This window comes from Kogia breviceps, chromosome 12 (assembly GCF_026419965.1).
Source record: "Kogia breviceps isolate mKogBre1 chromosome 12, mKogBre1 haplotype 1, whole genome shotgun sequence".
Lineage (NCBI taxonomy): Eukaryota > Metazoa > Chordata > Mammalia > Artiodactyla > Physeteridae > Kogia > Kogia breviceps.
In genome coordinates, this window is record NC_081321.1 from 85,568,197 (window position 1) to 85,594,935 (window position 26,739).

A 26,739-nucleotide genomic window follows, 5' to 3' on the forward strand; every position below is an offset into this window, starting at 1 on the left:
GTCCATCCATTATGTTGCAAATGGCAAGATTTCATTCTTTCTTTGACCAAATAATATTCTAATGTATACAGACACCACATATTCTTTATCCATTCATCTGTTGATGAGCAGTTTGGTTGCTTCCACGTCTTGACTATTGTAAATAATGCTGCAATTAACATGGGGTGCATATACATTTTCAAGTTAGTGTTTCCATTTTTTTTTTTTTTTTTTTTTTTTTTTTAGGTAAATACCCAGAAGTGGAATTGCTAGAACATATGGTAGTTCTATTTTTAGTTTTTTGAGGAACCGCCATAACAATTTTCCACAGCGACTGCACCAATTTACATTCCCACCAACGGTGCACAAGGGTTCCCTTTTCTCCACTTCCTCACCAACACTTGATTATTTCTTGCCTTGATCTCATTGTGGTTTTGATTTGCATTCCTCTGATGATTAGTCATGTTGAGCATCTCTTCACGTACCAGTTGGTTATCTGTACGTCTTCTTTGGGAAAATGTCCACTCAGATCTTCCGCCCATTTTTTAAATTGGATTGTTTGGTTTTTTGCTGTTGAGTTGTATGATTCTTTATATGTTTTAGATATTAACCCCTTATCAGATTATGACTTGTAAATATTTTCTCCCATTCCATAGGTTGCCTTTTTCATTTTGTTGATGGTCACCTTTGCCATATAGAAGCTTTTAAATTTGATGTAGTCCCACTTGCTTATTTTTGCTTTTGTTGCCACATAGGTACTATTATCATTCCATCTTAGAAAAGAGGAAATAAATACTTTGCTCATATCACACAGAAACCAAATTACGGTGTGAGATTCACACCCAGACAGTCTGACTCCAGAATTGCCCCCTTGGTCGCCACCCTTGACCACACTCTATTTCTCGATAACACTCTGTAATGCTCTACAGTTTGTGGGTCACTTTCCCTTAACCTCATTTAAGGGAGACAGAGGCAGAGAAAGCTACTCCTTAGGAATTAATCAGCCCCAGGGGAGGTGATGACAGCTGTACTAGGATTGTAGCCATGAAAAAGTCCTAATCATGAAAGAACTCACTGCATTCTTATGTCTTGCCAAGCAATTACCAACAATTCAATTAGTTTTGGACTCACCTGAGTTGCCACATTGCATTTGAGAAAGAAAAACAATTTCTTGGTATCAGTATCAGTTTGCTAAGGCTGCTGTAACAAAAGTGTCGCTAACTGGGTGTCATAGAACAACAAAAATGTATGTCTCACAGATTGGAGGCTAGAGGTCCAGGATCAAGGTATCAGCAGGTTTGGTTCCTTCTAAGGGCTATGATGACAAATCTGTTCCAGGCCTCTCTCCCAGCTCTGGGTGGTTCGCTGACAGGCTTTGGTGTTCCTTGGCTTATACACGCATCACCCTAATCTCTGCCTTTGTGCTTACATGGCATTCTCCCATGTGCATGTCTGTGTCCAAATCTCCCCTTTTTATTTATTTATTTATTTTTTTTTAATTTTTGCGGTATGCAGGCCTCTCACTGTTGTGGCCTCTCCCGTTGCAGAGCGCAGGCTCCGAACGCACAGGCTCAGCCGCCATGGCCCATGGGCCCAGCCGCTCCGCGGCATGTGGGATCTTCCCGGACCGGGACACAGACCCGTGTCCCCTGCATCGGCAGGCGGACCCTCAACCACTGCGCCACCAGGGAAGCCCTCCCCTTTTTATAAGGACACCAGTCATATTAGACTAGGGACCCACCCTACACCAGTATGACCTCATCTTAACTAATTACATATTAACAATCCTTTTTCTAAATAGGTTACATTCTGAGGTACTGGGGGTCAGGACTTCAGCATATGAGTGTGGGGGGGTGGGATTGGGGGAGCACAGTTCAACCCATGAGAGTATCTATTCCCTTCTGCTCTATCATCCTTTCTGCAGACAAATTTGCAAAGCATGCTGATGGGGGAGATAGAGGAAGAGAAACGACTTTTTATAGTGTTACATAAGAAATAAAATAGGCCATATCTAGGATTGCCCTCAGTAGTGTTATTAGTTGGCTTGAAAACTTGTAGATATATTCCAAATAGGCACAAATCCTAACTACCATGAATTTTTATTTTAAAAGACAGACCATGTTTGGGTCAATATGTCAGGGCTGGGGGTGCAGGGACATGCTACCCCAATACCAAGTACAGAAGATTAAACACTCTTGCTTAGAAGGTCTTGCCCTCTCATGTAAAATTGTATACATGTGCATATATTTCTATATAAGCTACCCAATTTACCTTATAAAGCATATATAGCAAATAATACCCTTAAAGATAAAAATTCATAAATAGGAGTTCTATTCCTTTCTTCCCACAACTTAATGGGTTGTCTTGTATCACCTCTGGATGTATCCACTCTCTAGACCATTCCCTCAGTGACCCTTCACCAATCAAATGTTCCTACTTTCCCACCTCTGTTTATTTTTCCGACATGTACCCTCAGTTTTCATGGACTCCACACTCCTCCCACCCTCTCCCAAGGTGCAGCCATGCCCCACTTCCCAGCTCATCCAACCTCCTCTGAAGAGCACTGGTCCTCATCACAGAAGCATCTCATATGCCAGTTCATCCATAAGACTTACAGCATCTCTTGTTTTCCAGTGTTTATTAAGATTGGACTGTTCTTATTTACGTTGTATGCTTTATCTTCCTCTCTTTAGTGAAAGCAGCTTTGAGGTTCATTGCTGGGTCCATAAGTTCACTCAATACCTGTGTTTGTTATCTGTTGAAGAGATTACTCCTGTTTAAATTATAGGGTTTTTTAAAAATTATTTATTTATTATTTAGTTTTGGCTGCATTGGGTCTTTGTCGCTGCTCGTGGGCTCTCTCTAGTTGCGGCGAGCAGGGGCTACTCTTCGTTGCGGTGCGCGGGCTTCTCACTGCGGTGGCTTCTCTTGTTGCGGAGCACGGGCTCTAGGCACGCGGGCTTCAGTAGTGTGGCACGCAGGCTCAGTAGTTGTGGCTCGCGCGGGCTCTAGAGCGCAGGCTCAGTAGTTGTGGCGCACGGGCTTAGTTGCTCTGCAGCATGTGGGATCTTCCCAGACCAGGGCTCGAACCCTTGTTCCCTGCACTGGCAGGCGGATTCTTAACCACCGCGCCACCAGGGAAGCCCCCTAAATGATGTTTTAAACTTCAAGATAATGTTTAATAATGGAAAACATTTGGGAAAGTAAAAGAGTGGAGAAAAATGAAAACCATTCCCAGCACTCCCACAATCACTGTTTGTGTGCTGATGTATTTTTTCTTTCTGGTTTTCTTAATGCACAGGTTTTTATTTTTCTCTACCTTGTTGCGATCCACTGCAGTTTTGTTTGGTTCCTATTCTGTACTTAGCGCAGACATTCCCCCATTTTATCATACAACCTACCACTATCATCATCATCATCATCATCATCATATTTAATAGCTGCATGATCAGGGCCGTTGCTTCTGTGGTGTAGTTCGTGTACTACACAAAGCACCCAGCCTATGCGGCAAACAGGGGCTGGAACCCAGCCTGCACCCTGCTCACCAAGGTATGTACCCTGGTGTGGACCTAAACCTTCCCAGAGGAAGGGGGGACTTTTTTGTTGCATGATGAAACTGTCTACCTGCTGAGCCACTAGCCATGGCTTGTCCATGTAGAGGCGGTACTTGACTCAGATTTGTCTGCTCAGGGGGAATGCCTGTTCTAAATTACACAACGTGCCTTCCAGACTAACAGTGGCCGCGTGCGTGGCTCTCCACCAAGTGGATGCTCCATGACTTACTTAGTCTCTCCCTCTTAGATGGAGGGGCCAAGTTTCCCAGTGTGGGGTGCTCTTTACGATCTAAGTTCTCTCTGAGACAAATCCCCATATGGCCCCTCTAGGGTAATGAATTCAAAAGCACCAGAGGACTGTCAGACTGGGAAATGTAATGTAGAATGTGGAGACCAATAGCTCCGGAATCTGAAGTGTAATAAACGAAAGACATTAACGGTGTTCTCTAAAGGAGCCAAACAGTGATGGTTTCCATACTTCATTTTGTGGTACAGTGTGAGGGCAGGGCATGGAAGGCAGTGGTTTTCAATAATCCATTTGACTTTGCTCTTGGAATTACAGAATGAGTGTGAGTGCAAGAAAGGATTTCGAGGCAATGGGATTGACTGTGAACCAGTAACTTCGTGCCTGGAACAAACTGGGAAATGTCATCCACTGGTGAGTTACTTGATTTTTTTCATTAATACTTAAAAAAAATTACTTGAGAAAGAAAGCAGGTTGGGTTATTTTTTTATCTGGGCCCAGTAATGAGCAAAGTCTCTCTCACTCCCAAAGGGAGTCCCTAAGCAGAATGTGAGTAATTATTGCAACCTTCACTCCATTCTAAAGCTTGGAAGAACCAACATACAATTGCCAGAAAAGATTCCCGGTTAAATGTGAATTTCTAATAAATGACAGATAATCCTCCAGCACAAATATGACCCAAATGTTAGATAGGACAAATGTAAACAAAAAATGATTCATAACTTATCTAAAATTTGTACTTGGTATTTTTATTTGCTAAATCTGGCAATGCTAAATCACCAGGATAATTTAAAGGGTAACTAGACTCCCATTTTGAATGTCATAACAAAGTTTTACCCAAATTGTTAGTGAAGATGCCCATTCAAGGGTAGGGTGAGCCTTGTGTCTAAATTATGGAAGAGCAGGCAAAGCTGTTAGAGCTGGACGTGTTCATGTTTTTAAAAGAGCATCACTAAGCACCCAGCATCAGAAGCAATGAAGACGACACCTTAGTCACAGTGCTTTTGCTTGCAAGGAACAGAATCCACACCAATCAGCTTAAGCTAAAAAGGAATTTGTTGGACATATGCCGCCAGGGTAGCTCCATAGTCAGGAATTCCAAAACTTCCCAAGGGCTTAGAATCAAGATCAAGGCAGCTTCTTCCCTCGATCCTCTGAGACCATGCAATTTCTCATTTTGCTACTCCCTGTGCTTTTACTTTCTCTTTGTCTTTGTCTCCCTCTCTCTCTCTCTCTCCCAACTTTAAGTGCAGTTCTGTACATCTTGGGGTAGATGACTCCCTGTTCTTAGAGGAACGTCTACCGCACTACCAGAGATGCCCACTAACTTAACAGCACTCTGTGTCCCAATTCTAACTCATAGGAGAAAGGATCTGACCAGCCCAGCTGGGTCCAGGTGTCCACATTTGAGACACTCAGTGATGGCCAGGGAGTGGGGTGACATATCATGAACAGGGCTGCCAGACCCACGCCTAGTAGTGTGGGCAGGTGGGTAATATTCAAAGACCAAAAAAAAAAATGGGAGGAGATGCCTCTAAAGTATCCGTTACCCAAGAATCATGAAAGCACTTCGTAAAGCTGAAGAAGCTTCAACACTCTTGCTTAATTGAAGCCCAACCAAGCCCTGACATTCCACACGTGAGAGGTTATTGGAACTTTCACTTCATTCCAAAACCTGGAAGAACCAACGTAGGGTTGCCAGATAAAATGCAGAACACCCAGTTAAAATTGAATTTCAGATACACAGTGAATTCTTTTCTGGCACAAGCGTACCCCCAAATACTGTATGGGACACACTTATACAGAAACCTCTTTGTTTATCTGAAATTCACATTAACTGTGTGTCCAGATTTCTGCTTGCTAAATCTTGGCAGGGATGAAAAGAAAGAATCTAATTGTGATTCCATAGGAAGTGCACCAAACCTGCAGAAAGAGCTGAGGGCCTGTGGGTTACTTCCACCATCTTTCAGCCCTGGATTTGCAGTTCTCGCTGTAGACGGAGGCTGAGGATTCACAGGTGCACCTCATATCTAATGCTTTCGTTGGGAAAGCAAATCATTTCTCTCATTTTCTTTGTATCAGGCAACCTGTCAGTTTACTTCTTCTGGCGTCTGGAGTTGTGTTTGCCAAGAGGGCTACGAAGGAGATGGCCTTCTCTGCTATGGAAACGCTGCAGTGGTAAGTCCTCTGAGATCAACTCCAGTACAGAATAATAAAGACAGAAATCTTCAAATTTAAAAGAAAAAAAAAAGCGCTCTTGGCTAGGATGGCTTTAAAGTGCTCCACCAATCATTTGCTCCAGATTTTATCTGAAGCAGACTGCTTCTCATAAATGGCATATGTGCTCTGTGGGTCACAAATTTTCTACAGGTTGAAGGGAGGTAACTTTTATTTGGCACCTTCTGTGTACCAAGCAGTCTTGGCTTCCCTTTCTTGCCATTCTGCCTCTTTCTAGTCCCAGACTTCCCAAATGAGCAAATAACTGGCCCCTGCTGAGCTCTCGGGCACTCCTGTCCGGGTTGTGTGCCTCCTATAGGTACCCAGAGCACCTGTCTGGGGGGCGGGGGGGGGGGGGGTGCATGTGTGCACACACGCACGCGCCTGCACGCACGCGCACCTTCTGTGTACCAGGCATCTTACTAAATCCTTAACGTGCTGCAACACCCCCTTTAAACCACAGCCTCTGGGCTTATGCTATTATTATGCCCATTTTATAGATGAGGAAACTGAGAGCCTAAATAAACTTGCCTAAGGTCACTCAGCTGTCTCCATGCAGAGCCCAAGCACTGGACAGGGTGCACTTAACCATTAGTATGTTCTATTAACGCAGGACACGTCCCACCTAATTGTCTGTCTCCCCCCTAGACCGTCAACTCTTGAGGGCAGGTCTTTGTCCTTGTTTCCTACTTCACTCCTACTGTTCATAAAGCTTTGCTAAGATGAGAAAGTAAATTGGTGAATTTTCTCATCACTCACTTTTTGTTTAGCTCACTGGAGTTTGGTTCCTACCCCTCCTCTCAATGGAAACCACTGGCATAACAGTGCCCAGGGCTGCACCCTCCCTAATGTGCTCCCTGGCAGCTGCAGCCTCTGACCTTGGCCTCCCTGCCTATCAGGGTCCTTCCTGCTCTTTACTGAACCTGTTTCTCCTACTCCTCCCATCAGGCCTGTCTCCTGACATTCAGACCATGGAGCGTGGACCCAACATTTTCTCTGCACTGTCCGTGGGCCACATTTCCTAAAACCTTAAAACCCTAAAACTCTGCTTTCATAATGCCCCTCACCTCCCATGGAAAACAAGCTCAAGTCCAAATCCTCGGCCTGGTACTCTGAGGACTTCACATGGACTCAACTCACTTCAGCCAGCTTAGCTGAGCTGTTACCTTCCCAGCTGTCACCTTCCTGGCTCCGTTCCCCTCCCCCATGGACCCAGCCTCAGGTCTTTTCTGCCAGCAGTTCAGGTCCAGCTCGTGCCCTCCTCTCCTTGAAGGGATTACCCGAGCATCTCAGCTCTTGTACTTATCCATTTACTAACTGATTTACTTTTTAACCGGTATTTACTAACTTATTCCATAACCTCAACCACTTTCAAAAAGGAATTAAGACAGCTCTGAGATGTTTCGCCTTTTGGTAAATTTGCACATAATAATTGTTGTTGCCATTTTCGTGGTGTTTAATAATTTTTTAAATGTTTCCACATACATTAATGCATGTAATGTTCATAATCCCAGGAGCAGGGCATCATCATTTTCATCTTTCAGGTGAGGCACTTGAGTTCTCAGAGAGGTTAAGTGACTTGCCCAAGATCACACAGCTGGTAAATGGCAGACCCAGGAATTGAACCCAGACTCTTTAAACTCAAAGTCTAGAGCTTTCTTTAATCTATCACACCTTCAAACGTCACTGATCTACCAGCACTCTGCGTTACTTTTTCACGTCCTAACATCCCCAAAACAACTGTAAGTTGCATAAGATCAGGGGCCATCTTTTCTCTTTCATATCTTATATCCTCCCTCACTCCAACCTGGTGCCAGTTGTGATGGTTCAGTATATATGTTCATTAACAACCCCCATGGTGGGTAAGTTAAAAATAATGGTGGCTTAAACCTACTGACTGTGTCCTGCATGTCATCCTCTATTCTAAGCACTTTAAAAACATTAACTCTTCCAGTCTCCACGCCAACGCTCTCAGCTGGAGCTTTTGTCATCCTTATTTTATAGCTGGGAACATTGAAGCCCAGAGAGATGAAGTAACTTGCCTAAGGAACTAGGAAATGGCCAAACCAGAAAGAAAACCCGAGTGGTTTGGCACTGTGTCCCGAGCCCCTGCTCAATGCCAGCTCTGAAAGGGGGCAGTTTACTGAGTTCTGTGACCCTCCTGTAGGGCTGGGTGGCTGTGTTCTTACAACGTAAATTCTGATTTTGACGAATTTGAGGTGGTTGTTTCATTTAAAGTTTCTTCAATTACGCCTTTACCTCGAATATAGAAGATAATTCAAGCCATTAGACATGAAAGAAACGCATGGCTCTGGCAACATGGGGGTTCCTCCAGCCTGGGCGTCATTCGTGTCGGCATCGACGAGGCTGGCAAGGACGACGCCCAGAGGTGCCCTGTGACGAGGCCTCTCATTGATCCTCCTCTGTGTTCTCTCTCCTCTCTCCTCCCTCTCTTGCACAAAATGAATAAGGAATTGTCCTTTCTCTCTGCAGCAGCTATATTTAACCAGTGGATACATGTGAGTACCTTTGTTGGAATGAGGATTGGGAATCTATAATAATTTTAGATATTTGGACTACATGGAACAGAAAGCTGAAAATGCAGCTGGTGAGGGGGAGGGAGGGAAATTGTCTAGAACAGTGGTTCTCGGCTTTGATTGCTCTTTAGAACCACATGGAACAGATGTTTTTCAATAGCCATGCCTAGGCTCCCACCCCCAGACTCTCTGATTTGATTTGGTAGAGGTTTGACCTGGGCATCAGTGTGTTTTAACCCTTTCCCAGATGATTCTAACATGCAACCAGGACTAAGAGCTTCCGGTCTAAGATAAGCTGGGGTGGTCAACCTTTCAACCAATCCAAATATATATGTATAACTTCATTCATCAAAAGAGGTATTTTTGAAAAGTCAGCATAATTCATCACGGTAATTCACCAAATTATATGTGGCATTTATAGTTGCAGTACTGTCATAGTTCGTGTGTGTTTAGCCCTCAGCCCAGCATGCCCAGAGGAGCTTTTCCCTCTCCTTTGGAAAGTTCTATAACAAAGAGTCTCATCCCCACCATCCCCAGTTGTGTGAATCTCTGTCACCTTTGCCTGAGCGGCCCAAGGTGGCAGGTTCAGCCAGCCATCGTGACAAGTGGTTTGTCCCTTTTAAGAAGACAGATGCCAAGATACGCAGTATCTGGTCAGCAGCCACTCCAGGACACCTTCCTGTTGCTTCCGTGTGGGGTCTCTCTGACCCCCATCACATGGGAGAGCAGGGACTGAGGGTCCTACAGCAGGTGCTAATTTTCATACAGACCCACCCCACACTCATAAGCTTGCCCTGTGGTGTGCTAGACCCACTCGTCCTAGCTCACAAGAGCACAGCTTTCCCAGCTCCACCTTCTATGCTGTTATGGCGGTAGCCTGGAATCAGCTATGCTGGGAGAACTTACACCACAGAAATCAGCGAACACTGCGAAGCGGGGCTTTTGTTTGTTTGTTTGTTTTTTCCTGGAGAGCCGGTTGTGAAACATAAACCCACCACTGCTTCTACCCAGAAGTAGCTCTAGGTGAGTAGATAAAGTTTGATTTCAGGCCTCCAGTCTCTCTCTCATGCTGAAACTGTTCCTGTAAACTTCCCACCGTCCTTATCCCAGAGGCATCCAAGGATTCTCAAGGTTCTCTGTACACACGTGTGCACACACACACGTGACACTGTCAAGACTGTTCCCTGCCTCTTCATTTAGACTAAAGGGTGAATGACTGATAATGACCCAAGTGTGACCTGATCAGGAAAATTTGCCTTTTGTCAAGGTTCACACGTTTAAATAAAAGGAATGTGTCTCAGAGGGAAGAGGAGGCATCAGCCAGTAGGTGGAGGGATCGATTTGGGAAAGGGGCCCCTAGGACCTTCCCAGTATCTCTGAAATTATATCACATGGGAAATTGTCATCTCTGCCAAGCATTAAGTCAGCATTGGTCCTCTGACGTGGGTCAGGCCAGTTTCTTTTCCTTCTGCGATTCAGAATGCTTCCCTGCAACCCATGCTGTCAGCTGCCTCAAACCTCACCATCCTCGTGCCTTCCCAACAAGCTATTGAGGACATGGACCAAGATGAGAAAGCCTTTTGGTTGACCAAGAGCAATATTCCCACCCTCATAAAGTAGGTATTATGTGTGTTTTATTCTTCATGATATCTTAACTGGCATCAGTGTGAGTGCAGTTCAGTGAAGGGAGGCCACACGGTCCTTCAGACCCATGCAACTGACCGTATGTTCCAGGACCCCCTCACCTCCTAAGCCCAGCATGCAAGTTGCCAACCTGACTGACAGCCAGTTCTGTGCTAACTGCTTTATGTACAGTCTAGTTAATCCTCCCAAGGACCCTGTGAAATAGACAGAATTATTCCCATTTTACAGATGTGGAAACCGAGGTACGGGGTGGTTAGTTAACTAACCCCGGGTACCATGGCTGAGGTGGCAGGGGGAGATTTTGAACCTGATAGTCTGGCTCCAGAAGCTACTGTCTTAACTCCTCACAGTGCCACTGCCTCAAGCATTGATACCTCGTTACAGCCCTTATGGACTGTTGTTGTAGGTACCATACGCTACCGGGCACATATGGAGTGGCCGATCTGCAGGCCCTGTCACCTTCTGACATGCTGGCGACGTCTTTGCAGGGCAACTTCCTCCACCTGGCGAAGGCGGATGGGGTAAGAGAGCATCGTGTTGTGTCTGTTTGGTGGAAACTTGTGACCTATGTTCATAGTGTACTTTTAGTTTTTTTCTGTTAGGGAAATTTCCAAACACGAGCAAAAATAAATGGAGAATAAAACCTCCATGTAGGTATCACCCAGCTTCCAACAATTAGCAACCTGTATTGATACACACGCACGCACGCACGCACGCACACACACACACACGCAGAGTTACTCTGTAGCAGGGATAGTATAAAATGAAGCTCTCTGCCCACTGGTTGGCCACAGGCTCTTCCTGACAGACAACAGACTGATCTGGAAAGGCAATCCTTTCATTTTTTCTGGGTGAAGGCTGCGCAGTTTCACAACTTTGATTTTTATGTGTGGTTAAGAGCTGGTTATTGGAAACCTACTAATTGAGTCATTCAAGATTAATACAATTTTGTATTAAGCTAGGGTCAGTCAACAGATATTTATTGGGACTTCTCTGGTGATCCAGTGGTAAAGAATCTGCCTTCCAATGCTGGGGATGTGGGCTCAATCCCTGCTCGGGGACCTAAGGTCCCACATGCCGTGGGGCAACTAAGCCTGCATGCCATAACTAGAGAGCCCGCGTGCCGCAAACTACAGAGCCCACAATCTCTGGAACCCGCACTCCACAACTACAGAGCCCATGCGCCCTAAAACCCAAGCACTGCAACTAGAGAGAACAAACCTGCACATCACAACTAGAGAAAAGCCCACGCGCCACAATGAAATATCTCGCATGCCTCAACAAAGACCCCGCTGCCGCAACTAAGACCCGATGCAGCCGAAAAAAATAAACAGATACTTATTGAACGCCTCCTATGCTCCAGGAACTGATCTGAGTGTTGGAGACAGGACAGTGCACGGGAGAGCGGAGCCCTGTAGAAGCTCACCTTCTGGCTTTTTCTATAGTGTTTCAAGGACTTGGATTCAGTTTTCTGTGAGGAAGTCTGGCTGCCCTGCTGAATGCGGCAGTGTTTTAAAGCTCTTTCTATGAACTGAACAAGATGAAAATGGAGACTCTACTGGGAAATGAGAACTGCCCCATCAATGGAGCATGGGCCAGAGTCAGAATGTTCTAGAATTGCGGCTCTAAAGCATTTCTGCCTACGTACCCATCAGTGATGGCGCTGTGAAAAGGCTCTATGCCTAGTATTACCTTAATATATGTGCTTCATCAGATCATTCCTTTTAGAAAGCAGAAAAGAGTTACATATGGTCCCATGGACTCTTTACATTTTATTACAATAATTCTAGAACGTTACATGCATATATCAGACAATGGGTGGTTTTCCATTGGTGTTTTAAATCACTGATGCTCTGAGCAAGCATTAATTGAACACCCACCCTGGGGAGGTTCATCCCAGGTTCCGTAGATTCAGAGCATTCAAGACCTGTGAGCTGCAGGAGCTAACCATCAGACACAGTTGTAATGGGTTCTTTCTTATGCCGGGTATAAATGTCTCCCTGTAACCAGAAGAGATGTGCAAGGTAGCCGGGAATGTTTGTTTCAGGACCTCTGCTGATGTGCTCGGGGTGAGGCAAGTCCCCTCTGCACCCAGGGCTCCCGGGAGGAATTTTCAGACAAAGGGCAGTGGTGGGAGAAGAGGAGAGGAAACCAGAGAGGGCAGAGCCCAGATGTGTCATGCTTGGTCGGTGGCTGCGTGAGCGGGCATTTGGGTTTACTTAGCTCCTTTCCCCGTGTAATTAATATTCTTGAAAAGTCAGTAACTATCTGTATTAGTTTGCTAGGCCTACTATAACAAAGCACCACAGACTGGGTGGCTTAAACAACAGAAACTTTTGTCTCAGAGTTCTGGAGGCTCGAAGTCCAAGGTCAAGGTTGGGCAGGGTTGGTTCTCTCTGAGGACTGACGTCAGGCTCTCTCCTTGGCTCGTAGATGACCGTCCTCATGTTCACATGGTCTTCTCCCCACATAGCTGTCTGTGCCCAAATATCCTCTTCTTATAGGGACACCGGTCATGTTGGATTAGGGCCCACCCTAATGACCTCATTTTAACTTGATTACTTCTGTAAAGACCCTGTCTCCAAATAAGGTCACATTCTGAGGCACTGGTGGTTAGGACTCCAACATACGAACTTTGGAGACACAATTCAACCCACAACACTATCTGCGGTGTTTTTCCAACTGCAGGGTCACTTTAGTAAGCCTCAGCCAGCACTTTTGTTTTTCTTTTTTTTTAATGAAGGTTTTATTTATTTATTTATTTGAGCTGTGTTGGGTCTTCGTTGCTGTGCACTGGCGGGCTTTCTCTAGTTGTGGTGAGCGGGGGCTACTCTTCGTTGCGGTGTGCAGTCTTCTCATTGCTGGGGCTTCTCTTGTTGCGGAGCACGGGCTCCAGGTGTGCGGGCTTCAGTAGTTGCTCCGACGCATGTGGGATCTTCCCGGACCAGGGCTCGAACCTATGTCCTCTGCATTAGCAGGTGGATTCTTGACCACTGCGCCACCAGGGAGGTCCAGCACTATTTTTTTTTTTTTTTTTTGGCAGTGTTGGTTCTTCTTTGCAGCGCACGAGCTTTCTCTAGTTGCAGCGAGTGGGGACTTCTCTTGTTGCAGAGTACGGGCTCTAGGCGGCACGGCTTCAGTAGTTGGGGTGCATGGGCTTCAGCAGTTGTGGCACGCAGCCTCAGTAGTTGTGGCTCGTGGGCTCTAGAGCTCAGGTTTAGTAGTTGTGGTGCATGGGCTTAGCTGCTTTGCGGCATGTGGGATCTTCCCGGACTAGGGATTGAACCCGTGTCCCCTGCATTGGCAGGAGGGCTCTTAACCACTGTGCCACCAGGGAAGTCCCCAGCACTTTTTTAATGAAATAGAATGAAATAGAGTAGAATCGATGATCAGGTGGCTCCCACATGGTAGAGGAAAGTATTATTTCATTTCAATTGTGTGTGTGTGTGTGTGTGTGTGTGTGTGTGTGTGTGTCAAAAGGCTCACAATTTAAAAATATTTCTGACTTTGTGTCATGGTCCAAAAGTGAGAAGGTCACTACTACTCAAAAAGTGGGAAACCCAGAAATAATTCAATCCCTGGGTGTACTCTATAGGGACTCACCTTCTCACTGTGATGCGTTTACAGAATATCACAATCGAAGGAGCGTGCGTCATCGATGGTGACAATGCAGCCACAAATGGAGTGATACACATTATCAACAAGGTACAAAACCGCCTCCTCCCACACATGTTGAATCTCTTCTCCTTTTGTTATTTATCCTCCTGTGCAGTATCTTTTTGGGGAGAAAGTACTTAGCCTTAATATAAAAATAACCTGTATTGTGCTTCATTATTTTTATTTTAAAACCATTTAGAGGCTCTACTCATTCAGTAAGACTCAGTTACTATATACTCAGCCTATACCCTGCAATGGGTCCTGTCTAATATGTGGCCACATATATCATATTTCTTAGTTATCAGAACATCTTACAAGGTGCATGGAAACCTTAGTATTGGGAAGTCCATACGCCCAGATTGGATATAATCAAGAACTGGAGGAGAGGCAACTGGCTATGTATCACTGGTCCTCTGCCCTCTGCATTATTGTGCCCTAGAAAAAAAAATGGAAAAGGGTAGGAAGGGTATTGTAGAATTTTTATTTTCTCCTAAGATGCAATTCAACAGTATTCAGAGGTATGAAATAGAAAAAAAAAAGTTTAATGGGAAACGAGCTTTTAAACTGTCCTATTATTTTCAGTTACTATATTAATATCTTCATTTAAAATTAAAGTTAGAATTTGGGGTATATTGGGAAATTTTGAAAAGTGGAAGATTAGAAAAGACAATTAACTAATTGCATTTTAACTAAAATTATTCTCACTTGGCACTTACATACTTTTTTATTTCAAGTTACAGAACGCATTAACTGTTTCTGTTCAGAAAAGAGAGGCAAAGAGAGGCAAAGACCTTGCAATTCTCTTGTACTACCAAGAGGCATTAAAAAGTACGCCATTTTTTGAGCAAGTGATAGGTCATTTGCAGGGAACTATACTAGGCTTGTGGCTTCATTTATCAGAAAGCAATATTACTTACCAAGAGTATTTTTCTTCTCCAATACTGGCTTTTCAAAGTACTAAAATATTTTTTTTTAAGCGTAAAAAAATTACCTCTTCTTCTCATTTACATTTTTGATGAACACAACCTCATTAGTAAAATGGCACCTCAACCCATGCCCTGTACTGAGTTATTATCACGGGGGCCAGTTCGAGTCCCACCTCCTCTGTGAAGCCACCCCTGGTCCCTGCAGCCCATATCCCCGAGGCTGACCTAGTGTCAAGAGGGTAAGTTCTGGAATCATACAGCATCTCGTTCAGGCACTTAACTAACTGGGTAACCTTGGGCAAGTTACATAACCTCTCTGAGCCCCATTTTTCCTCCCTATAAGTATTAAACAACACCTTCTCTCTCACTGTCTGCTGCCTAGGGAGACCTCAATAAATGTTATTTTTATTCCCTTTTCCTTCCTCTGAAATCCCGTGGGATTTCTCAGGATAGAACTCATTAGGCATAACTGTGCCCCCTTGTTTTTTTTTTTTTGTTTTTTTTTTTGTTTGTTTGTTTTTTGCGGTACGCGGGCCTCTCACTGCTGTGGCCTCTCCCGTTGCGGAGCACAGGCTCCGGACGCGCAGGCCCAGCGGCCATGGCTCACGGGCTTAGTTGCTCCGCGGCATGTGGGATCTTCCCGGACCAGGGCACGAACCCGTGTCTCCTGCATCGGCAGGCGGATTCTCAACCACTGCGCCACCAGGGAAGCCCAGCCCCCTTGTTTTGATAGTTCTTTATGGAATAGGCCGTGAGCCCCCGTATGATGGCGTGTCCCGGAGGGGTGGAGCTGCGTCTTTTCTCTCTCCCTCATCGGCATTACCACCTCACCTGTGTGCGGTAATAGTGGAATGATTGACAGCCCCACAGGTGCCAGGCATGGTGCCAAGTGTCATGTGTTGCATTATCTCATTTGATTTTTATGACAACCCTAAGAAAGTAGGTGCCATCCTCCTCACTTCTCAAAGGAGACCACTGAGGGTCCTCATGGCTAGGTAACTGGATGGAGGAAGAAGTTTATGTGGACACAAAGATCCATGGCCGCACATCAACGGATTCAAGTTCACTGCTCAGCCTCTGGGTTGCAGTGGCTCATTAGGGAGCTCCTTTTCTACCTGTCCATCGGACACTGCGGTCCCCTTTGTTTGGGCCGCCATGAACAGTTGTGCAGGTTGTTCCCTGCCTAGAGGTACCTGGTCTGGTGGTGGAGTAGGGCTGAAATCCAACCCACCTCACTTCCCAAACTATGCACCCCTGTTTGGTCTTGCAAACGATCAAAGGAAAAGGTACCTTGTTCTCTGTTTTCAGAGGCTTCATGATCGCCTATTGTTATGTGACATGAACTTATGTACTAGAGAGCAGCAAGTCCTACCAAGGCAGGCTAACAGAATTTGGGGGCTTCCTTTCCCAGGTTCTGGTTCCCCAAAGAGGTCTAACTGGCTCCTTACCAAACCTGCTCACCCGGCTGGACCAGATGCCTGACTATTCCATCTTCCGGGGCTACATCATTGCAAGTACCATGTTCTCTGCATGACCCTCTGCTCGGGTTGCCTGGGAACAGAAGTCCCTCACGCGCTCCTGTCTCTTTCCATCACAGCAATATAATCTGGCAAGTTCGATCGAGGCTGCTGACACTTACACGGTGTTTGCTCCAAACAACGACGCCATTGAGAGTTACATCCGGGAGAAGAAGGTCACAACTCTGGTAGTATCGGCAATAATAACCTGCGAAATTATTTCCTGGAAATTCAAACACTTAAAGTTTTTCAGTCCATCAGCCATGTACCATTTTCACTCTTTCATCAAAACTTCTTTGTCGATATCCAGATATTTAACATAAACTTGAGCAGAGACTCTCTCATACCCGAACCTCCCCCAAGCCAGAGCTACTCATATATTTAGTTTGTACCCCTGGAAGCACACACTCAGGCTCACATACACAAGGATGAAGGCATCCCAGGAACCTGGAAACATCTTCATGGCCACCCCTCCTCCCCTCCCTGGCTTCTCCCTGGCCCCGTGCAGTGAGCTGTCAGCAGCTGGGACCTAGAGGGAGTGCACTGTCTCTGTCTTCCTCCTATTCACCCCATCTCTGTCTTCCCTGATTCCTAACATCTGGGGCTGAACAGTCAGAACTTGTCAAAAGACTTTGTGAAATAATAGAAAGTTCCGGTCCTGTCACTCTCTGGCTCAAAACCCTTGGGTGGATCTCCATTTCCTGAATGACCAAGTCCAAGCTACCTCCCCAGGTTCTTAGGGTCTCCATAAGCTGGACACGATTACCTTCTATTCAGTGCTGGCGCCAGAATTTCCATTTAGAGGGATCCCAGGGGTGCCCCACACCCAGCCCCATAGTGGGAGGACGAGTTTAAAGCTGTAGTTGCACAGCAAGCACGCTGTTTTCACAACTGAGATGAGGGTGCTAAGGAGATGGGGGCTGATACTTGAAGTCCCGCTAAGCTACCCTTGGGCCCACTCCTGTCTCGCATCCATTCTCTGCAGATACCATGTGGTCTAACCAGAGCAATGTCATACAGACCCTAAAGAAAGCAAAGGCATGTTCAGTGCCCTTGCTCCTATCTACACACACACACACACACACACACACACACACACACACACACACACGCTCCTATCTACACACACACACACACACGCTCCTATCCACACACACACACACACGCTCCTATCTACACACACACACACACACACACACACGCTCCTATCTACATGCACACACACACACGCTCCTATCTACACACACACACACACACACAGACACACACGCTCCTATCTACACGCACACACACACACGCTCCTATCTACACACACACACACACACACACACACACACACACACACACGCTCCCTCAATCAGGAAGTCTGCCCTTCCTCCTTTGATGCCTCCTGAATCCTCCCCACCCATTCTTTTTTTTTTTTTTAACATCTTTATTGGAGTATAACTGCTTTACAGTGGTGTGTTAGTTTCTGCTTTATAGCAAGGTGAATCAACTATACATATACCCATTCTTCAAGTCCAGTCTCACCTCCTCAGACAAGCTGGCTCTGGCCCCTGAGCTGCAGAAAATCTCTCCTGCCTCTGAATTCAGACCATTAGGACACCCTTCAGCGCTTACACACCGGGTATAAGGAACTGTCTTTTCAGGCGGGTGTGTCTCAGCTCTCCAGCTGGATGAAAACTGTGTGAAGGGAGGAACGGTGTGTTAGACTTCTGTACGTGCCGTGTTGAGCGAGCAGGACTCCTGGGATGGAAGTGGAAGTCCTCTTTACTGTGTCTCCTCAGCCCCAGCCCTCCCCCATCCCTTTGAACCTCTTCAGTGGGGAATATTCCTCTCCTGCCCTGGGATAAACCCTCAGGCAATCAATCCCGCAGCCTTCCTCCTTCCCCAGAAAGTCCTGTCATCACTGTAAGTCACAAACACAGTCTCAATTAAGTAAAAAAAAAAAAAAATCCAGCTCCTTGTAAAAATCAACATTTTGAACTGGATTTAGAATTAAATCTTTCCTCACTGCTCCATGCTGGGCTTTGTCCCGAAAGGAAACTAGAGGGAGGGGGTTTGGTCCTTGAATCAATCAAGGTCCCTCAGAGGGTGGCAGGAGGGATAGATTGGGAGTTTGGGATTGATACGTACACACTGCTATATTTAAAATAAAATGCCTTTCCGTGAAAAGAAATCAGTATGGAAAGGTAAAAATGATTGCTAAAAAAAAATCAAGGTCCATCAGGAGACAGCAACCGTACCAGAGAGAGTTCAATATTATGAATTGCTTATTGGGTATAAAATTATATAAATATAATTGAAAGGTTAAAAAGAGATAACATAGAAGCATCTATAACCCCAAAGGCTGGGAGAACAGAGGAAAGAGGTCAGAAGCACTAAAAGTTAGAAATATGGAGGAGCCTGGAGGTGCTATAACGCAGACCTCTGAGGACGGGGTGCCATTCTGCTTGTGGCTCTGACAGTGGAGGAGGGTCCCTGGGGGTCCAAGACCCAGGGGTCTCGGAGATGCCCAGCTGGTGCTGGCGTCTTGGGGGGAGGGGGACGTGATAAGGCCGGTCTGGGAGTGACAGGCCTCTGCCTCTTGGATCCAGCTGCCGCTGGCAGGGTGGTGAAGTGCAGCTGGGGTGAAGCCCCCAGGACCAGGAAGCGTGCAGGGAGAGGAGGTCCCTCTAACAGGCCTCACACGGGAGACCTGGCAGAGGAGAAGTGTGCGCTGTGGTCCCAGCGCCACCGCAGAAACAGCGTAGAGGGTGGTTTGGAGCTGAGACAATAATTCGCCGTCTCTCCTTCCCCATATAACGCTTCTGTTTCCTTTTCTGATCTCACTGAATTCAGTTTTTGTCTCACCGGTTTGCAGTTAGGACCTGTTGATGGTCGGGAGGAGATGTTAAGAGGGTACGAAGTTCTTATCTAACGGGTACCCTCTTGAGATGCCATTGCGCTCTCTCTCTCGCTCTCTGAAGGGTTCTTTGGAGACCCCACCCATCCCTGGTTGGTCTCTGACTGCAGTTCCCCCCACCTGTGTGCATGCATCTCTTCCTACAGCCACTTTTTTTCTCAGTGGACCCTCAGCATCCAGAGGCCACCTCCAGCCTTTCCCTTGGGGAGGCCTGTCTGCCCTTCCAGAAAGCCATCTAGGATAGGACCTAAGGCACCAGCTGTCTCAGACACGGCCAACCCTCTGGTCCCGTGTCAGTGCTGGGAGTGCAGGCCCGTCTCCGTGCGGTGACAGCCTGGCCCCTCCGCTGGGGGTCAACCCGCCAGCAGTCCCTGGCACAAGATTGCTCAGGCCTGAGTGACACCCCACAGGCTACCCTGTCTGCAGAGGACACAGATCGAGCCCTTTGAAATATCCCATTGAGCCTCCTCTCATGAGCCCTGAGGTGAAAGGCAGGCTGGGGTGTGAGGACTCTCTTCACGGCTGTTCTCACCAAAGAAATCAACTTTAAAATCCGCCCCCCCCCAACCTTTTCTGCCCTCGCTCCGGGTTTTAGGGTTCCGTAGTGAGTTCTTGACCATCCTACATGGAAAGTCTTCAGGTTCCCCAAGGTGATCTGTCTCGGGTTTGGTATTTATTATCTACTGTGCCCTGATGCCTCGGGCGAAACTTCCAGTTCAACAAGCTATTGTTCTTAAACCCCCGTGGTGCCTGGACATCAGGGCAGCCCAGTAAGTGCCGGGCCACCGGCTGACTGGTGGGTTGACTTTCCCTTCTGTGTGTTGTCCAGGAGGAGGACGTACTCAAGTATCACGTGGTCTTGGAGGAGAAACTGCTGAAGAATGACTTGCACAACGGCATGCACCGGGAGACCATGCTGGGCTTCTCCTACCCCCTTGGCTTCTTCCTCCGCAATGACCAGGTGCGATCCTTTCCCTTAGATCCCAGAGACGGGGGTGTCCCAGCTCCATGTCCGTCATCACTCTTGCGTTGCATAATCTCCCCAGCACTTCACTTCCTAAGCCTTCTCTACAGAAGACAGTTGTCTGTGTTTCACCGTAAAGTAATGACTCAGCCAGACTGGGAAGCTCCCCTTCCCCCTCCCTGTCACCAGGTCATCAGTGTGGCCTGGCTGATGATGGGGTTGAATCTCAGCAGTCACAGGTGCCCTTCAGCTCTGATTCCTAACAAACAAACAGCCCCCAAGCCACCTCCAAGAGGGAAGGGAACCCGGCAGCAAAACCTGACGCCCAGGAAGTGGCACTGGCCCCAGGGCATAAGGAGCCTCAGGACTCCAGCAGCTAAATGAATAAACGTTATTAGCATTGCTTGATCATACGGACTGCAGACCTAGGACCAACTGACCCCCGTACCAGTATTCCAGTATTAATCTCACACAACCCCTAAGTACTTAAAGTGTTTAGAATTTGTAGAAAGAATTGAGACTAAATACATATTTTAAGTATTTCAATATAAAATTCTTTGTACCTACTTCAAACATCAGTCAATCTGAAAATTCAACAAGAAATTCACTACGTAACTCTAGTATACATTCTCATAAGAAAAATTAATAAAAACGAATGATTATTTAGGATAAGCTAAGCACTATATTAAAGAAAGTTTAACTGCAAATTTTTAAGCAAGAATAATCGGTCCCTGTAAAAAAGTGCAGTTTTGAAAATAATTTTCTTAGTGTTATCATTATTGAAGTACAAGTGAATTTTGTGTACAGTTTTTCTTTTAACATGCTCGGGTTAAAAAAAAAAATGTCTTCATGGTTCTTCATTACTTAGGGAATAATCTAACTCCAAATATTTCCCTCTGACTCCTATAAATAATCTATAAATAATTTTGAGGAGATCCTCTTAAATACATTTTCTTTTTTTCCAGGTAAGGCAATTTTTGTTGATAAAAACCTTACATTTTTGTTTTGTTTTTAATCTATGTCGTCACGTAGAAATGAATATTCCAATGCATTTAGTTGAATCACTTTTGATTCTGTCACATTTATTTTTCATGTGTTTGGAAAGTCTTTGATCTAGAGGTTTTTTTTTTCTTTTCTTTTCTACAATAGAGGCTTTATCTACAGTAAACCAATAGTTCGATCTTACAATAGAGGTTTTGCTTTTATTGATAACTCATTTACTCTCAGGACAAAGAAGTTGTAGAAAAATGCTCTCTAAATGAGTAAACTTGTGTTCAGATCAAAATTTTAATGCAACCTGTAATTCTTCGAATACATGTCACAATAAAAATGATTCAGACTTTTCTAATGCCAAATCAACAGTATTACAGCATCCGAAGTTCTGCCATTTTGATATTTTAAAATAGCTCAACATCTTGGAATTCTACAAATTTGTTCTGCAATCACCGTTTGACACCACTAGTAAGGCCCCCTGTTTCTTTTCCAAGTCTACACAGACCCTGGACCACTTCTGTGGACCTCAGCCGTGATTTATCCCAACATCCAGTGGAAATTCACTTGACTCCAAGTAAATCATCAGGGACTTTAACATTCAGTGGAAGTTCAAATTTAAACACTTAGTAGAGTCATTTTCATCTTGATGCAGTGGGGAGTTTGGGAGATGTTCATCATTTTTAAACCCTTATGAGATATGAAGTTGACATCTGTTTAGTACAATAAAGAATTCCCTCTTCTCCCAAACTCAGCCCTGCTACACCCCCCACACACACACACCACCCCCCAATTTTTCAAACAACCATTTGTTTTCAGTTATATTAGTTATATTAATGAATGAATGAATGGCTTTACTTATTTTGCTAAGCAATCATTAAGGTATGCTCCCATTTTAAAAAATCAAAACAAAACAAGTTACAACTCAAGGTTGAATTTAAGTTGGCAACATTTAGAAATTTAGTTCCCATGTCTTGGGTGCTTAGGGACACACTAGGCATCGACAATACAAACATACCATGAACTCCAAAGAAGCCCCAAGGGAAACATGGTAATGCAGACCTCTGAGTGGTCTCCTCACACTGGGAGGTGATGCTATCTGGTGGAACACTTTTTACAAACTCTAAAACACTCAAATATGCTAGCTATTTTTATTCTTACATAATAGCCACTTAGCCTTACTTAGGGGTGCTTGCAAATTAACCAGGAAGTAGAGAGATGCTAAAAGGACGCTGAGTTTTGTTCTCCAGGACAAAGATGCTTTGGAAGGCACCCACACCTCCTGGGCCACCAATAACCAGCACAGCCAAGCACATCCAAACTCCAAGGAGCCATTTTATCAGGGGCGCTAACATAACGATCATGACTCGGAATTTTTTAAACAATAAAAACTGATCATTTGAAAGGTGGAGAGAAACCTTAGAGATGATCTAGAACAACCTCTTCCTTTTACAAAAGGGGAAATTGAGATTCACAGAGGAAAAGCAGCTAGCCCAAGGTCACACAGCTGGAAGGTGCCAGATGCAGGACTGTCACTCAGACTCCCCTCTCCTAAGGCAGAGCTCTCTCCACTACACTGTGCTACCTGCCAGGTGACTTTTGGAATATCTCCTAGGCTGTTTGTCATGTTGATATCCTCCAATCCCCATCGTCCTTGTTTGCCTTAAAATCGCTGTAGTAAAAACTTACGGTTAACCCTCTGTTCACAGCTCTATGTAAATGAGGCTCCGATAAACTACACCAATGTAGCCACTGACAAGGGAGTGATCCATGGCTTGGGGAAAGTTCTGGAAATTCAGAAGAATAGATGTGATATTAATGACACTACTATCCTACGAGTAAGTTCTATCCAAGGCCAATGATGAGCTAAAGAGTGTTGGCTTATTTTTTATAATTTTGAGCATAGGACTCATCTATCAGAGTATCTCAATTCAGTTCAAAAAACAGTGCATGAACATCTCTAAATGCCAAGGAGCGTACTTGGCTGTGACTCCACAAAAATAAATAAGACGTGACCCCTGCCCTCAGTGGGCTCACAGTCTAGTGCCTTGAAAGGCTGCCTGGAGGGTTATGTTGAGGAGGGAGGAGGCTTCTGGAGCCACCGGCCTTTCCTCAAAGGGAAATGTGCCACACCCAGCATAGGCACGGGGGTGGGGGGTGGGGGGGGGGTATTGTGCCCCCATGACAGGTTTTGGCCAAGCCTGGTCGAGCAGGAGAGACAATATGGAAATGGGTCATTTCAGTATAATATAGGATGCAGTAATGGAGACTTTTTACTCCATGAGATGGTGTAGGGTCTCTCAATAATAGTAATAACTGCTGACATTTACTGGGCACTTTTTATGTGCCAGGCACTGCTCTAAACATTCTACATGTATTAACTCAGGTAACCCTCACAACACTTCAATGTAGGTACTATTACTCCGCCCATTTTTCAGATGGGGAAAAATGAGCCCCAGAAAGGTTGAGTAACACCCGCAGGTTCACAGAGCTAGCAAGTGGCAGAGAAGGTGTTCAAATCCAGGCAGTCTGGCCCCAGAGCCAGAACTGTGAACGACCACACAATACCATCCAGTAGGTGCCAAGTTAAGAACTAGTCACATTGGTCTCCTCCTGTTTTAGGAACAGGCTGCACTTAAAAATGCCTGTCATTCTTAACTGGTGCTCTTTTTTTTATGATAGTGAATATTATCTCCACGCGGACCCCATGGCTGGGCGCTGCGCGTGATGCATCCTTTAGTCTCAGAATCCGGCCCGATTCACTGAGTAGTGGGTTTTCAATAAATGAGAGTTGTTGTTAAAGGAATTAGGATTTAAGTGAGTTAAGACCCCCCACCCAGGTTACAAGATTATGAGCATCTGAAGTGTATAGTAGAGAAAGTGATGCTCCAGTGTCCACAACCCAAAGTAGTTGAAGTGTTTGTCTCCAAGGACATTAAAGAGAAACCTCCAGCTTCATGTCTGGAAAATATTTGTGGCCTCATTTTGTACTAAAAGTAATAACCATGAGATATTCACTTTGGTTGTGTTTTACTAAAGGGAAAGTGTGGGAAGTGTCCCCAGCAGCCGATCTGCCCGTTTGGAACTAAACCACTAGTAAGTATTTTGTCTGCTTTGATAAAACTGTTTCTGGATCCCAGGGAGATCCAAATTAGAAAATGAGTCTCAAGCACAACTCATTTCACTGCCTTCATTCCTTCACTTGATGTTAATTTAATCTTACCTTCTGACCTTATATGCATCTTTCTAAAGTCTTAAATCCATTTGTTTTTGGACCAAAGCAAAAATTTAATTAATACATAAATAGAAACAGGGGTTCATCTCAACCAACACCCAGTGCAGGAAGGGATTTTTCACTTTCTACATCTTTCATATTCCAGTAGCTGGTTAAGGACAGGAGCAAGAAAGCTTATCAAAGGAGGCAAACTCCATATCCAACTCGGTATCCAACCTGGAGGAGTCCCACCTTCCTGATTCCCCTTACGGTTGAAGTTACAACTAACTTTCTCTAAGAAACACATGACAGACCTGGGGGGAGGTAGACATGTCTTTGAATTAACTACCCATCTATATTTCTTTTTTTTTTTTTTTTTTTTTTTTTTTGTGGTACGTGGGCCTCTCACTGTTGTGGCCTCTCCCGTTGCGGAGCACAGGCTCCGGACTCGCAGGCTCAGCGGCCATGGCTCACGGGCCCAGCCGCTCTGCTGCATGTGGTATCTTCCCGGACCGGGGCACGAACCCGTGTCCCCTGCATCGGCAGGCAGACTCTCAACCACTGCACCACCAGGGAAGCCCCATCTATATTTCTTACAGCTGTTTATTGCAAAAGCTAGCTCTGATAATGCTCCGACCATTACAAAGAATCAACTCTCATGTACCTTCTGTTGCATAATAGTAATTTATAACTAACAGTGCTGACGCTTCTCACTTGAGTTTGCATTTAATCTTGTACATTATAAGTCTTTGTAAGCAGCCTTAATCTTGTCTCAGACCAAGGCAGAATATCAACCAATAAATAAACAGAAACCAAGCCCCATCTCAATGTGGAATGTTGGAAGGATGTTTTTATCTGATTGACTGTGATTCTTCCTAACTTGAGCTAGTTCTAAAGAAAAGTTCTTTTTACAGAGTACTACCTTAAGGGATAATTATCTGAATTTTGCCACCTGGTATTCTGGCAGCCAACATTGTGATTTTGCATTTTCTTTCTTATGAAACATCTCCAAGAAGCCAACCCCCTCCTTTTCCAGAACATTTCAGTTAGAGAGACAGCAATGTGTCACCCACCTACTTGCTTTTAGAGCTTGGAAAGCTTTGTTCTAACTGAAAAGCTGATATAATCATTATTATTTCATAGGGTGCAGAGACGAAGAAATGTCTCTATACCATTTATTTCATGGGCAAGCGATCCCTGTTCATTGGGTGCCAGCCAAAGTGTGTGAAAACTGTCATTGTGAGTATAATGATTTAATAAGCCTTCTAACTATTGCAGCAGCATTGAGAAATGTAATCATGTGTTTTACTTTTCAAAGTGTGTTTCCATGTATTCTTTTTTTTTTTTTTTTTTTTTGGCCACGTTGGGTGTTCGTTGCTGCACACAGGCTTTCTCTAGTTGCAGCGAGCGGGGGCAACTCTGTTGCAGTGTGCAGGTTCTCATTGCTGTGGCTTCTCTTGTTGCGGAGCACTGGCTCTAGGCACGCGGGCTTCAGTAGTTGTGGCAAGCTGGCTCAGTAGTTGTGACACATGGGCTTAGTTGCTCCACGGCATGTGGGATCTTCCCAGACCAGGGATCAAACCTATGTCCCCTGCATTGGCAGGTGGATTCTTAACCACTGCGCCACCAGGGAAGTCCCCCTTTGCATGTATTCTTTCTGCCACCTCCCCTTCCTCCTTATTATCTTCATTACCACTGTCATTCAAAGTAGTAGCGGTAGCACTAAAATTCAGGACAGCCCTTCAAGTCAGCACATTGGTGAAAGCTGCAATATTCTGTTGTATGTTGAAGAAATAGAGGGACTGAGAGGCTAAGAGGATCTCCCTGTTCTCACAACAGGGGAAATGCCCCTTGAGCGAGAGAGACAGGAAATGGGCAGCTCTCCAGGGAAAGAACAGGTGCACCTGGTCATTTAGAAAGCAGGACCCCAGAGCTAGGCACCTCTGATCTGTTACTTTGGAATCTGCAGGAAAATTCTTTATAATGTCCTGTCCTGCTTCTTTCGCAGAAGACTAGACACAGCCTCTGCCTATCCTGCAGAGGCAGGTGATTTGGCCCCTAAGTCGTGGAGCTTTGCAGCTGCAGGAGATTTTGTGTTTTAATGCCCTCAAGAATAAAGGCAGACGCAAGCAAGCAGACATCCTGCAGGGCTTCCCTGAACTAAAAGAGAGTCATTTATAGAATGTCAAAGGTCTCACCCACCTCCCAACCTTCAGTACCAGATGAAGTAACATACAACGCAAAGGTGCCAGGTTTGGGGACAGCGAGGGCCCCTCTAGCATCACTTGCGTTATTTTTACTTTACTCCTGCTGCCCCTTCTTCCTTCTCGCTTTTCTTCGTCCTCCCCTCCTGCTTGCCTTTTCCCTTCCCCTCCTTCCTGCCTCCTCGGC

The 26,739-nt window shown here is 45.4% G+C and overlaps 1 protein-coding gene across 1 annotated transcript in view; it reads left to right on the plus strand.

Annotated features, from left to right (window-relative positions):
• Nucleotides 1-26,739, plus strand: part of STAB2 (stabilin 2) — a 148,144-nt gene that overhangs the window by 71,093 nt on the left and 50,312 nt on the right. Inside the window, exons 26-37 of the mRNA XM_059080137.2 lie at nt 4,096-4,191; nt 5,860-5,955; nt 8,466-8,513; nt 10,011-10,147; nt 10,582-10,696; nt 13,803-13,880; nt 16,170-16,268; nt 16,356-16,463; nt 20,010-20,141; nt 22,844-22,972; nt 24,174-24,230; nt 25,492-25,587. Coding sequence (XP_058936120.1) covers nt 4,096-4,191; nt 5,860-5,955; nt 8,466-8,513; nt 10,011-10,147; nt 10,582-10,696; nt 13,803-13,880; nt 16,170-16,268; nt 16,356-16,463; nt 20,010-20,141; nt 22,844-22,972; nt 24,174-24,230; nt 25,492-25,587 — 1,191 coding nt within the window. The remainder of the gene's footprint in view (nt 1-4,095; nt 4,192-5,859; nt 5,956-8,465; nt 8,514-10,010; nt 10,148-10,581; nt 10,697-13,802; nt 13,881-16,169; nt 16,269-16,355; nt 16,464-20,009; nt 20,142-22,843; nt 22,973-24,173; nt 24,231-25,491; nt 25,588-26,739) is intronic.